Source organism: Pseudoliparis swirei, chromosome 3 (genome assembly GCF_029220125.1).
Source record: "Pseudoliparis swirei isolate HS2019 ecotype Mariana Trench chromosome 3, NWPU_hadal_v1, whole genome shotgun sequence".
Classification (NCBI taxonomy): Eukaryota; Metazoa; Chordata; class Actinopteri; order Perciformes; family Liparidae; genus Pseudoliparis; species Pseudoliparis swirei.
Window position 1 is genome coordinate 738532 of NC_079390.1, and position 13072 is coordinate 751603.

Genomic DNA, 13072 nt, shown 5'->3' on the forward strand with positions numbered 1-13072 from the left:
TAATGCAGTTATTAGTGTGATTAAATGTGTGATTTCGTTGGCTGTACCTTTTATAAGAATCATTTTATTGTAACTGGAAGCTTTGAGGATGACGGATGTCGTGGCGGAGGAAAGAAGGACGCGTCCAGAAACAACTCCGAAACCCTAGAGTCCATCAAATAACCACGTGTCACACGTCCAGGGTGACGAGTGCCGATGAGGAAGAGTTGGAGGAGGTTATGAAACACTTTGATATTTCCACACTGATGATTTCATAAAGGGAGAGAACATCACGCAGCAACTCAGATATGTAGATTTCACATTTTAACTACTTGTGACCACATTGTTCAGATTGTAAAACTCTTAATAATTCCAGTAATTCCCCAGAGTTGCTTCTGTAATCTCCAGTGAACTCTGGATAATAGAGAAGAAAGCCCCGGAGGCATCTCTCTCTGCCGTAATGATATGTACACCGGTGGACAATTAGCCGTGCAATAATGATTATTATACTCCAGGTGGATTCAGCCAAGCAATCTGAGACCATGAATCTTAATTTGTTTCTTGCCCTAAGTAAACCCACCACGCTCAATACTGATTAGGCCTTACATTTAATTCTTCACCCGAGGTGCAATACAACTGAGAAGTGATTTAAACGGAAATTTGCTTATTCCGTTTTAAGCGCTTGCATGAGACCGGCGATTAGAATTTAATTTTAAAGTTAGGAGGTGCCTTATAAAAGGTGCGTGGCTCAGCCAATCAGAATCTCTGGAATTATAGAAATATGAGGTCATGTGATCAGACAGAAGTAAACTCACTGCCACAGAATACATCTTCCACTCTTTCAGGGACAGCAGGAAGCAGGCTTGATGTACTTGGGGAGTATTTTGAATTTAAATCCAAAAGGTAAACATTCAAGGTCTTTACTCCAATTCCTCCATTCAAGTATACCAATAAACTCAATATTTATACTCAAATCAAAGGTTGTTGTTTTTTGCAGTAGCGAGAGAAAAAAGCGACATGAGAATCAGGGAACTCAAATTAAGTTTCCATAAATTCCTCACCACTGCTCTGTTTCCGAGATGATTTTATTATATAATACTCTTTATACTCGAGAGAGCTGCAGCGCAGAGCGGCTCCCGTGTGACCACACTGCCCCCTAGCGGTAGGAAAGACCACCGCAGCCGGTCGATCCAGAGCAGACTCTCACAGAGCGCTCCCTCCAGAGGGAGGAAGGTGTGACTCCCGCCCCGCTCCGCAGGTGAGCTCTTAGAGGGAATAAGAGGAAGGTCACGCAGAGACGTCACGCTGCAGCGAGGAAGAGGAGGATGAACACGGAACCACGTGGGCCGTGTGTTCGGGTTTCACAGCCAGAGGGCCCGACTCTCTGAGGCCCTCAGGGCGGGAAGTGAGCACATTCATCCGACAGATAAAACATGTATTGGATTTTACCTCATTATTATAACTTTTCATCTTGTAATTATGACTTTTATCTCGTAATTATGACTTTTATCACATTATTATGACTTTTATCTCATTATAATGACTTTTCATCTTGTAATTGTGACTTTTATCTCGTAATTATGACTTTTCATCTTGTAATTATGACTTTTATCTTGTAATTATGACTTTTATCACATTATTATGACTTTTATCTCATTATGACTTTTATCTCATTATTATGACTTTTCATCTCGTAATTATGACTTTTATATCATTATTATGACTTTTAACTCATTATTATGACTTTTAACTCATAATTATGAAATTTTATCTCATAAATATGACTTTACATCTCATAATTATGACTTTTCAACTAATTAATGTGACTTTTCATCTCATAATTATGACTTTTGATCTAATTAATATGACTTCATCTCATAATTATGACTTTTGATCTTATAATTATGACTATCCTGTTTGTTTGTTTTTAGCTTACTTCATTTGACACACTGCTGATTCACACTTCGTTCTTCTCTCCCACTAGTTTGTGTATCGGGACACACAGAATGAAAACCTGAGGTTGTTTTGCAGGTATTTGATTAAATAAAAATATATTGCAAAAATATCCAACATGCCGATGACACATCAGGGGATCACCAAAGTGAGCGTGACATGCATGTGTGTGACGTCATAGCGAACCGTCCAATAGTCTCATCTGGACCAACGTGGAGCGTTTCCAGCTGACGGCTCCAGGATCCCGGTGAGAACGTGTCCGACATCAAACAGAAAGCTCCGTGCAGGTTGAGTGAAGCCGGTGCAGAGACCCCAACGCTCCGGCCCCCAGAGACCGGCAGACGAGAACAACCGGGTCAGTTCTGGTCCGACGGGCCGAGATCAAAGGGAAGAGGTCAAGAGGTCAGATGTGACTTCAAGGACACAATGTAGCTGGACACGTAGACGTCTCTCACTGACGACCCAGGAGGTCGAAGGTCGTTCCCCCCGAGGCGAGTGAGTGTTTCCTTAGTGAACACGCTGTGTGTGTGTGAACCTGTGTTTATGTTGTGTTGCCAGCTTGTGTTCATGGTCCTGAGTGTGTTGCCAGGTTGTGAGTGTGTTGCCAGGTTGTGTTCATGGTCCTGAGTGTGTTGCCAGGTTGTGTGTGTTGCCAGGTTGCGTTCATGGTCCTGAGTGTGTTGCCAGGTTGTGAGTGTGTTGCCAGGTTGTGTTCATGGTCCTGAGTGTGTTGCCAGGTTGTGAGTGTGTTGCCAGGTTGTGTTCATGGTTGTGAGTGTGTTGCCAGGTTGTGTTCATGGTTGTGAGTGTGTTGCCAGGTTGTGTTCATGGTTGTGAGTGTGTTGCCAGGCTCACAACCATGAACACAACCTGGCAACACACTCACAACCATGAATAACAACAGTGTTCTGCACCTGAGAGTGATGGAATGTATACACACACACACACACACACACACACATACACACATAACTGCAAACTCTGAAACGTCCGACCAGCAACAGCAGTTCACTTCAGGACACGAGGGGGGAACAGAGTTCCTGTATCTGAGAATAACATTTAAAGATCAGAAGATTTGTTTTCTCATCTTGAGCCTCAGAACAAACACAACGTGAAGGTCTAGAGCCCGACTAGATACACAACTCTGACCCACAACTCTGACACACAACTCTGACCCACAACTCTGACACACAACTCTGACACACAACTCTGACACACAACTCTGACACACAACTCTGACCCACAACTGTGTGTTCCTCTGCTGTTACACAACCCTGAGACCCTCCCTCCTTATGGGTGTCACAGCCGTGACCTCAGACTCTGGTCAACTTGTTGTTGTTGTTGTTGTTGTTGTTGTTGTTTTATCAGCTGTTCCGCCGCCTCGCCGCTGACGTCTGTCGGCATTCGGTGAAAGTTTAATTTCTAAAAGGACAAAATGAATTGTGCTTCCTGGGCGAACTGTCGGTCCTTAAAGTTTAATCTCTGACTGCCGGCTTCCATCTGGGAACGAGAACCAGAAGCAGCTTCACAACCCAGAATGGACTTAATACACATTATACATTTATACAGTTAGGGAGTCACAAACAAACACAACTGACAGGTGAGTGAAAGACGCCGATTGAAAGTGAGTTTTTTGTCAAACATGTTCTGGACCAAGCTGCTGTGTAAAAAAACTTCTTCTTCTTTTAAATGCCATTGAGCAACACTGAGAATGCAACATCCTGCAGTGTTGCGCAATGTCAGTCGTGGCATTTGTGTTGTTGTTGTTTTTTCGATGGTGAAGAAAGTTGGGGGTAAACTTTAATTATCATTTAACTTGTGACATCATGACGTCTTAATTCAGACACACAAAGAAAATATCAAAGTCAAAAAAAGTATTTTCTTCTCAGTTGAGGCAGAAAAAAATGTGGAATAAAAGCAAAAGAAAGCAAAAAGAAAGAATAAATCTACACGTAGATTAAAGGTACACTGTACCTTTAAGAGACTGTAAACAGAGTGCAACGCTGTTCTTTATATGCTTTCTGCATTAAAGCATTGACAACCAAAGTTAAGCATTTATAATGATATATTAATCATCTGCTGCAGGTTCTTCAGTCTTTTGGTATAGAAATAAAATTATATGATTCTGATAATCAATTCATGGCATGAGAATTGATTTCTCTTCTAAAATTACCATGTTGAGGTTTTTTGGACTCTTTGTTCTACAAATCTAAAATATTCTAATGAATCTCCCTCTTAGAATGTGTGGCTATCGCTAGTTTCTGACATTTTATAGATTAAAACAATTCATCATTAAATAATCTACGGATTAAAAATGTGTCGTCCACAAACCAAACTCCGAAGAGATTGGCAATAAAAATGCAAATAATATAAATTTCTGATTTCATTGATTCTTTTCTTCAGGAGACATTTTCACGGCAGACATTTGGGATCTAATTAATCAATTAATTGCACCTGTGCGTCCAAAAAGTGAAATCAAAGATGGCCACAGAGGCCAGGCTGCAAGACCAGGACCTGGATCTGGATCAGGACCAGGACCAGGACCAGGACCAGGACATGGATCTGGACCTGGACCAGCCTCCCTTTCACACAGCGGAAATTAAATGAAGATGACAAATTATGTAAAAGTTCAAGATCAGATATCTTTGTAATATTTGGGGATATTTAGCCCGATTCAGATTCTAGTACTGTATGTACTAATTACCTTCGCATTGAAAATGCGGAAGGTAATGTTTTGATCGCCGTGTATTTATTTATTTATTTATTTATTTGTATGCGTGTTATTCGCAAAACTCAAAAAGTATTGAACCGAATCGCATGAATTGGTGGGATGATTGTTTATTATCCGGGGACCAGTTGATGAGATTTTGGGATCGATCGGGTCAAAGGTCAAGGTCAAAGGTCATGAACAGGTCAAAATCTTCTTGAATCGCATGAAATTTGGTGGGATGATTGGTTATTATCCGGGGACCATTTGATTAGATTTTGGGATCAATCGGGTCAAAGGTCAAGGTCATGGAAAGGTCAACATCTTTTTTTTACCATAGCCCGATACATTTTTGTCCAATTGGCATGCAACTAATGCCCAAATGTTCATAATTCAATGCCCAATCTTGTGATATGCGAAGGTATGCGCTCTACCGAGTGCCCATTCTAGTTAGTGTTGTTACGAGATGTGCCGACGCTTCGAAGCGTGTGTCGAGTCATGGTGGGGGCGTTTCCTCGAAGCGCATATCGAGGCTTGCTTCATTTAGGGGAGGAGCCAAAAATGATGACGTCCGAAGCCTCGCTGCCCGGCTGTACCACGTGACTGCTTCGGGAAGCGGTTCAGATTTTGCCGGGAGGTTTGACAGCAATATAAACCCCTCAGGCTCCACTCAAAATGTGGGTTGTTGGTTGAGAGTTTGGAGAGTTTAGAGAGAGAGGAGAGAAGGATAGGTGATAAGATGGAACTGTTGAGAAACTGTTATAAAAATGAATAAAATGTCCCTTGTCCTGTACATCACTGTCCAAGTGACACAAGCATATTCAGTCCCCTCTTCCTAGTTACACACACACACACACACACACACATACACACACACGTTCACTGTCCTCTGCCTGCTTAAGCCCATGCCATTTTCCTAAAGTGACATAATAACATTATTACACAACCTGCCGTATCATATGATACTACCATTTTGGGAACATTTACACACACAGAATACATTCAACAAATATGTTATTATGCACATATGTGATAATTTATGTACAGAAATGATTTGGTCATACATTTTTGTAATTCATAGTCATTCCCAACAGCCATAACAGACACACACACATTCAATGCATCACATTTTGTGGTTCAGATACAGCTGCTTGTGATTATACACTTGGCCACTAGGGGGTGTCGTGAGCACATGAAGCTTCGAGAAATGAACCCTTTCTCGAACCAATTGGCTGAAGTGGTTCGATGCCTCATGAGGCTTCATCTCACCATCACTAGTACTAATACACTTTGATGTACTAATACACTCTCTGGTGTACTAATACACTCTTTGATGTACTAATACACTCTCTGGTGTACTAATACACTCTTTGATGTACTAATACACTCTCTGGTGTACTAATACACTCTTTGATGTACTAATACACTCTCTGGTGTACCAATACACTCTCTGGTGTACTAATACACTCTTTGGTGTACTAATACACCCCTTTGAGTCCCTCACTATCGAAATCTTCCATTTCCAGTGTGAGCTCGACCATTTTGTGCGCGGGGACCCGGATGTCTGGCCCACTAACACATTTATGTTTCAATCGGCGCGGTGACGTCACCGGAGGGGGCGGGGCCAACGCTCAAAACACAGCTTCCTCTCAAACCTCCCGGATGTTTTTTCGCTTCCTGCTTCTTTTTTTTATTTTTTCTGTGTGTGTGTGTGTTTGTTTTGATCTTGTTTTCCTCCCGGCTCACCGAGTAGTCGAAGTATCTCTCTCCTCCGCGTCTTTCCTCCTACTTGCTCTTTTGTTTTCTCGCGTATATCATGCGGCTGTTTTCCGTGCGTCGCCCCACAAAACCAGCTTTTCTCGGGCTCGTCTTCTCTCGCGGCGCGCTGCTGGTTGCTCGGTTCTTTCTTTCGGTGAATATGGATTAAAAACCGAATAAATGCACCTGCAGTCAGAGGGATAGCCCGCTTGAACCCGAAGAGGTAAGAACAAATAAAGAGGAATAAGAGAGAGAGAGAGAGAGAGAGAGTAAGTAATGTGTTTGACTGCATCCTCCGCGCAGGAGGCAGCAGCTGCAGCTCATGTAGCCGCCCGGGGAGCCTGAACCCCGGGCAAGCTCTTCACGCATTGGCGGACACTCAAAGTCCCGCAGAAAGGTTTTTCATTAAATGTTATTCTGCACAAAGTCTGCAGGGAAAACAACAAATATCGATGTTGTTTTGCAAAGTGAGAGACTTCCTTCTGCACTGAAGAGGCTCGTGAGCTGTGGATACGATTATAAAGTGTCTGGGATTTAAAGGACATGTTCAAGTTTCTGTGATTTCATATTTACCTCTATATTTAGACGTTAAAAGGTGAAATGTTCATGGAGTACATGTAACCTATAGATGGGCCCGGGTCAGGTAATGAGTAGATGTGCATCTTGTATCTTTGTATTAAAAGATGATTAAAGTTAGTTTTCCATGGTAATCTCAAAGTTATTGTTTTCCATGGTAGCCTAATCTCAATTAAAAGGTCATGTTCAAGTTTCTGTGTGCATTTTCTTTTATCTGATTTTATATTTACCTCATCAAATTTGGACATTCGTCCACTTTGTGTCCTCGTCGAGGCTTAAAAGTTTAAATGTTCATGGAGTAAATGTAATTTATAGCTGGGGTCAGATACATGAGTAGATGTGCATCATTGTCAGTGACTTGTATTAAAAGATTATTAAAGTTATTGTTTTCCATGGTAATCTCAATTTAAAGGACATGTTCAAGTTTCTGTGTGTGCATTTTTTTATTTTTTTTATCCTACTTCTGATTTTATATCGACCTCCTCAAATTTAGACATTCCACTACTTCAGTAGAAACGGTGAAATGTTCCTGGAGTGAATCTCACCTGTAGATGTCGGATGTAGATGAGTATCGTTATTAGCAGACCTCTCGGTGACTCAGTTTTATATTAAAATGTGATTAAAGTTGTCGTTTGTAATCTCATGCGTTGCCTCCTCTTCCTCAGCCCGGCCTGTGGCGATGAAGAACCCAGGAGCCGTGGGGGGCCGCCGGCTGGTGGGCCTGCTGGAGGCCGCCCTGGTCCGGGAGGCTCGCCTCTGGAAGGTCCCGGTCTTCAAGGACGGACGCATCCAGGTGAGACCAGCGTGTTGTTGAAACATTAAGACGGTTTATCCAAAATCACACAAGCAGACAGAATCTTAACTTCTCTATTTAACCGGTGTTTTCTTCTTTGACCTCCACAGGGTGCCGACATCTCCTCGTCCCAACACCGGGAAGTCATCCTCTGGCTCGGGGAGATGAACCGGCTGTTCCGGTTCTGTCCCGAGACCTTCGCTCTGGGGGTCTGCGTCCTGAACCGCCTGCTGTCCACCGTCAAGGTAGGACCTCCGCGACCTGTGACCCCCCCCCCCACGGCAGCTGTAGTCCAGGGTCTGACGTGTGCTCGGGAACATACATCCGAATGTCTTCTTACGTCAATGGCTCAATGAAATTAACACATTTAATCTGTATTTTGCATCATATTGACCTCTGGACATCTTTACTTTAGTCCATTTACTGCTTTTTAGTTTGACCCCAAACACTCAAATCAAAACCTCTCTTGATATTTTAGCTTTCATTTCATTTCACAGCTTTCATTTCATTTAATTTCTTCGGTGTTTCTGGTTCTTAAGAATCAAACATGTCTTTTTTTTCTTTTCACAGGCTCAACCAAAATACTTGAAATGCATCGCTTTTACCTCCTTGGTCCTGGCTGCCAAAATCAATGAGGAAGATGAGGTATGATATTCCTAAATTAGATAGACAAAAGACATAGAAACTGCTGTAAAAATAAATAAAAACATACAAAACTGCTGTTAAAATAATAAAAACATGTGAAACTGCTGTAACGTTTTTTTTCAACAGAAAAAACGGTTGTAATTTTTTTTTAACCATCTAAACCCTCTATAAAAATAATAAAACTGCTGGAATTTTTGTTTTAAACATGTGAAACTGCTGGAAAAATAAATGTAAAAAACATTTAGAACTGCTGTAAAAAAAAAAGTAAACATGTAAAACCGCTGTAATCTTTTTAAAAAACATGTGGAACTGCTGTAAATATAAAATAAAAACATGTAAAACTGCTGTACATCTCTTCTTTTTTTTTACATGTAAAACCGCTAGAAAATAAAAGAATGTGAAACCGCTGTAACAATTTAAAAAACCAGCCACCACATGGATGCTATTGTAAAGCGATCTGTTTATTGTGCCCTTGTTGTTGTTTACAGGTCGTGGGCTCGCTTCAGGACCTGGTGGTGCAGAGCGGATGCAGCTTCTCAACAGCCGAGATTCTTCGCATGGAGCGGATCATCCTGGACAAGCTGGACTGGGACCTGTACATCGCCACGCCCGTCGACTTCCTCCACATCGTGAGTCACACTTCATTCAACTGGACCCGAGGTGTCACTTCAGGTCCTGGACCTGGTCCTGGTCCTGGCCTCAAAACGCAGCAGTACAAAAGCCCACGTGACGCCTTCATGCTTCTAGATTGTGTTTTTACAAACCCTCTCAACCCCCTCAGTCCATAATTGGTCCTCGTAGAGATTGTGCAATTATTTTCATTGTGCCCATTATTATTATTATAATAACCTCCATTCAGTCGTGTTCGGAGTCCTTCCCCTCTTTTAATTTTTTAATCATCACCTATTTATTCTAATGGGAATAATAAAACATTCTAATAGGAGAATGTTTTATTAGGTTTTCCAAAACATCAGAATAAAATGGACTAATACACTTAAAATATTGGTTGACCATTATAATATATATATATATATATTATTATATTGGGATAATATATATTATTATATATATACATATATATAATAATATATATATATATATTATTGTATGTATATATATATATATATATAGTGTCTCCTCATTTAAATGCTTAGTAAAGGTCTACGTCCACTCTATTTAAAAAGTGTAATATTCCACGTCTGACTCGGCCGTCGCAGTAGATCCCAAACACACGAGATCCTTTACACCCTCAAAGCTCCCGGGGCCCAACGCGATGGATCCATGACGCGCCGCTGACTTTATGGCACAACATTGTTTAACAGCTTGAATTTGGTCAGTTAAATTAAACCCTCGCAAATCATTGGCTGAGGCAGTAACCACGGACTGAACACACACACACACACACACCCTGTTTAGTCCCTGCATGCTGTCTTCACAAGACCTTCAACTTTACATCATTATTAAAGATCACCTGCTGTCCTGCTGGGGGTGATAACCCACATCTTCGTAAAACTTTAACGTGCGTCAAAATAAACTTTCTGAAGTTTTGGGTTCGTTGTGCAAACTGAGCGAGGAGGGAAGTCGGGTTGCAGATGGATGCTCTCTGCATACATCCCATAATACACACACACATAGAAGTCTTGATGCATGTCTGAGTGATCTTTAGAAGATATTGATTTGATCCTCTGGTCTTTGTGCGTTCTGAGTCTCTAGCTCCGCCCCCTCGACCAATCAGACGACCGCTACGTTTTCTTAAAGCAACAAACCATAAATTGTCACTAAAAAGCAGTTTGGCACATTTTTAACTGACTATTTTGCCAAAATGTCCGTCTCCCCCGACTCGGATCGACTGATGTTATTATTGGCGTAACGCGAGTTATTGTTGAAAATCGATTTATTGTCCGAGCGCTTCACGTTAGGCATTATAAAAAAAGACTTTTTAAATAAAGTGACATTCGCTATTGATAAAAACTATAATAAAATTAAGAAATCTTTCTCTTTTATACTATTCAAATAAATACTTTGAGCATTTCTGTATCCCCCCCCCCCCCTGAATAAATCCCTGTGCTAAATAAAGTTCTCAATTGTCTATAAAACAGCAATCGGTAAAATCTATTAGCCACAGACTCTCATGACACTTTATGAATAAATAAGTATTTACAGCGATGCTGTGAAGCTGCGTGACCCCGTCGGCCTCCACCGGGACTCCAACGCAAACACAATGTTCCTCGTTTTCCTACGTGACCCTGAACGCCACCGTTTCCATTCATGAAGTTTAGAATGAAAGAAAAAGAGTTTAGTTTAAAGACGTCGAAGATGAATCTACCTGCGGCGAATCCCCGTTCTTTTAAAACCCTAAATGTTGCTACAGGGCAGGAAACGAAGAACAGAGACGTGACGGAGAAACATGACATCACTCGTCGATGCTTCTGTGTGGGAAGAGAAACTGAAACTCAGAGCGTCCCTTTTTTAAAACACCGATCCCAGGAGAAGCACGTAGCACACGAGCACGGTTACCGCGACTCCTCGGGCAAAGGGGCGGGGCTTAGTCAAACCTGAAGAGGAGTTTCTCCACCTGCTCAGAGCTGCAGGTTTCACAGGAGCTCGTGAAGCAGGTATGAGAGGAAGGAGTCCCGGAGGTCAAAGGAAAGAAGGCCGCGTTGACCTCTGTCTGGGTTGAAGGGTTGACGTCGGATGCACAATGAGAGGACGATGACATCATCGGGCTAACGTTTTGGTCTCCCCCCCCCCCCCCCGTGCAGTTCCACGCCCTGCTCGTCTCCGGCCACCCTCACCTCGTTCCGTCCATCGGGCTCGGCTCCGGCGTCGGCTGGGACTCGGCGTCGGCGCCCGCCGGGCCGCGGCATCAGAAGAGGCCGGCGGGCTTCCAGGCGGCGTTGTGGACCAGGCAGGTGCAGCACTGTATGGCCTGCCACCAGCTCTGGCAGTTCAGGGGCTCCACGTTGGCCTTGGCCATCATCACCTTGGAGCTGGAGGCGCTGACGCCCGACTGGTTCTCCGTCTTCACCGACCTGCTGAAGAAAGCTCAGGTGAGAGGGCGTGGGACGGATATGTGGTCACTAATATCTAGGAGACATGATTTTAATATAGAGGACATATATGTTTAAGAAATTGCAGTACAGAAATGACAAGTTTGAGGTAATTATAGGTACTTTTTTATTTATATTTAATATGTATATATATATATATATAAATTGTATCATAATATATACATACATTATATAATAATATATATATAAATTATAAAGTAATATGCAGGCATGAGAATCCCTCACCTTTCGGCGAAATTCGCCGTTTTGAAACCAAAATAGGTGACTTACGTGAATCGTGTAGATCCGAAGAGTTTTTGTTTTGGGGTAGGGGGGGGGGGGTCAATTGGCCGGCCGGCGTTTATGAGATTGGAGTGGGACACGGAGAAAATGTGGAGTGTTGCTCTTCGCAATAAAACATCTTTGATGGGACGTGTCGCGTCTCGGCCAATCAGAGTCAAGATGTCTTCAGCGTTTGGTGGTTTAGGTTAGCTTGAATGTTAGACGCTACTTCTGCTGCTGTCGCGCTGCACGGTGGAGCGATGCTAACAAAGTACCCGTACGTTAAGAGCGATGTGATTTAGCATATTTTTAGTCTCAATACTTCATTAAAAGAGCGATCAGAGCGCACGCGCTGCTCCGTGTCGAGCTATTTGCACGCGAAGCGCAGCGCTCCCAGCGAGGCGTTAAGTGGCGGAATTTTCGGCTTTAAAAATAAAAATAAAAAAAGATGCCAGAAGTGAAATGTTTAAGTTCAGTCTGTAAAGTTGTGTAACTCTACAGCTGCTCATCCTGATGAACTCTGTATCCTCTGGTCAGAGACTAACGGCCTCATAGTGTATAATCATTGATCAATGCTATGATGGCTCCATGTAGTTTCATTAATATCTTGCTGTATTAATACTAATATTACTGCTATTTGTTAAGTGTTGAAAAAGTTGGTAAAAAGTGAACCATACAGATATTTTATTTATTACTATTATAGATAAATATACCAGTATCGTATTTATGGTATACTGTTTTTATGGTATTGTATCATGATATTTATGGCAGGTATGGTATAGAAGATCGTGACAACCAGGTAGAGGCAGAACAGACTCATGGAACAGACTCGAGGAACAGACTCGAGGAACAGACTCATGACTCAGCAGAGCACAAGACTTGAAGACTTGTTCACGCCAACAACAAAAAAAGGAAGTTGGTTCATGAATGACCATATTATACACATTATTACTATTATTATAGTATTATAGGCCCGATCACTGACTTGGTGTCAGAATGGAGGACCTATTATCATACAACGTCCAACATCGATGTTCGTGGAAGTCACCACCAGCACCCGCCCCCCGCGCGCCTATCCTCCTCACCTTTTTCACCCCTGACCCGTTTTCATGCCTGAATATCTTAATTATAGTAATAAATATATTTGTATATTAATAGTAATATATAGATATTAATATATTTATTTATTAAGATGTTAATATTAATAAAATATATATAAATTATATTTATATTTATTTATTAAGATGTTAATATTAATATATATATTTATAAATTATATTTATATATAAATATACACAATAATAGATGTTAATATAAATAACTGCACAA

At 41.7% G+C, this 13072-nt stretch overlaps 1 protein-coding gene across 1 annotated transcript in view; it reads left to right on the plus strand.

Annotated features, from left to right (window-relative positions):
- The first annotated feature begins 6294 nt into the window (after positions 1-6294).
- The window catches only part of ccni2 (cyclin I family, member 2), an 8222-nt gene continuing 1444 nt past the window's right edge, over positions 6295-13072 (plus strand). Inside the window, exons 1-6 of the mRNA XM_056442965.1 lie at positions 6295-6620; positions 7639-7766; positions 7877-8011; positions 8337-8411; positions 8900-9040; positions 11174-11461. Of these exons, the coding sequence (XP_056298940.1) occupies positions 7653-7766; positions 7877-8011; positions 8337-8411; positions 8900-9040; positions 11174-11461 (753 nt within the window). The 5' untranslated portion in view covers positions 6295-6620; positions 7639-7652. The remainder of the gene's footprint in view (positions 6621-7638; positions 7767-7876; positions 8012-8336; positions 8412-8899; positions 9041-11173; positions 11462-13072) is intronic.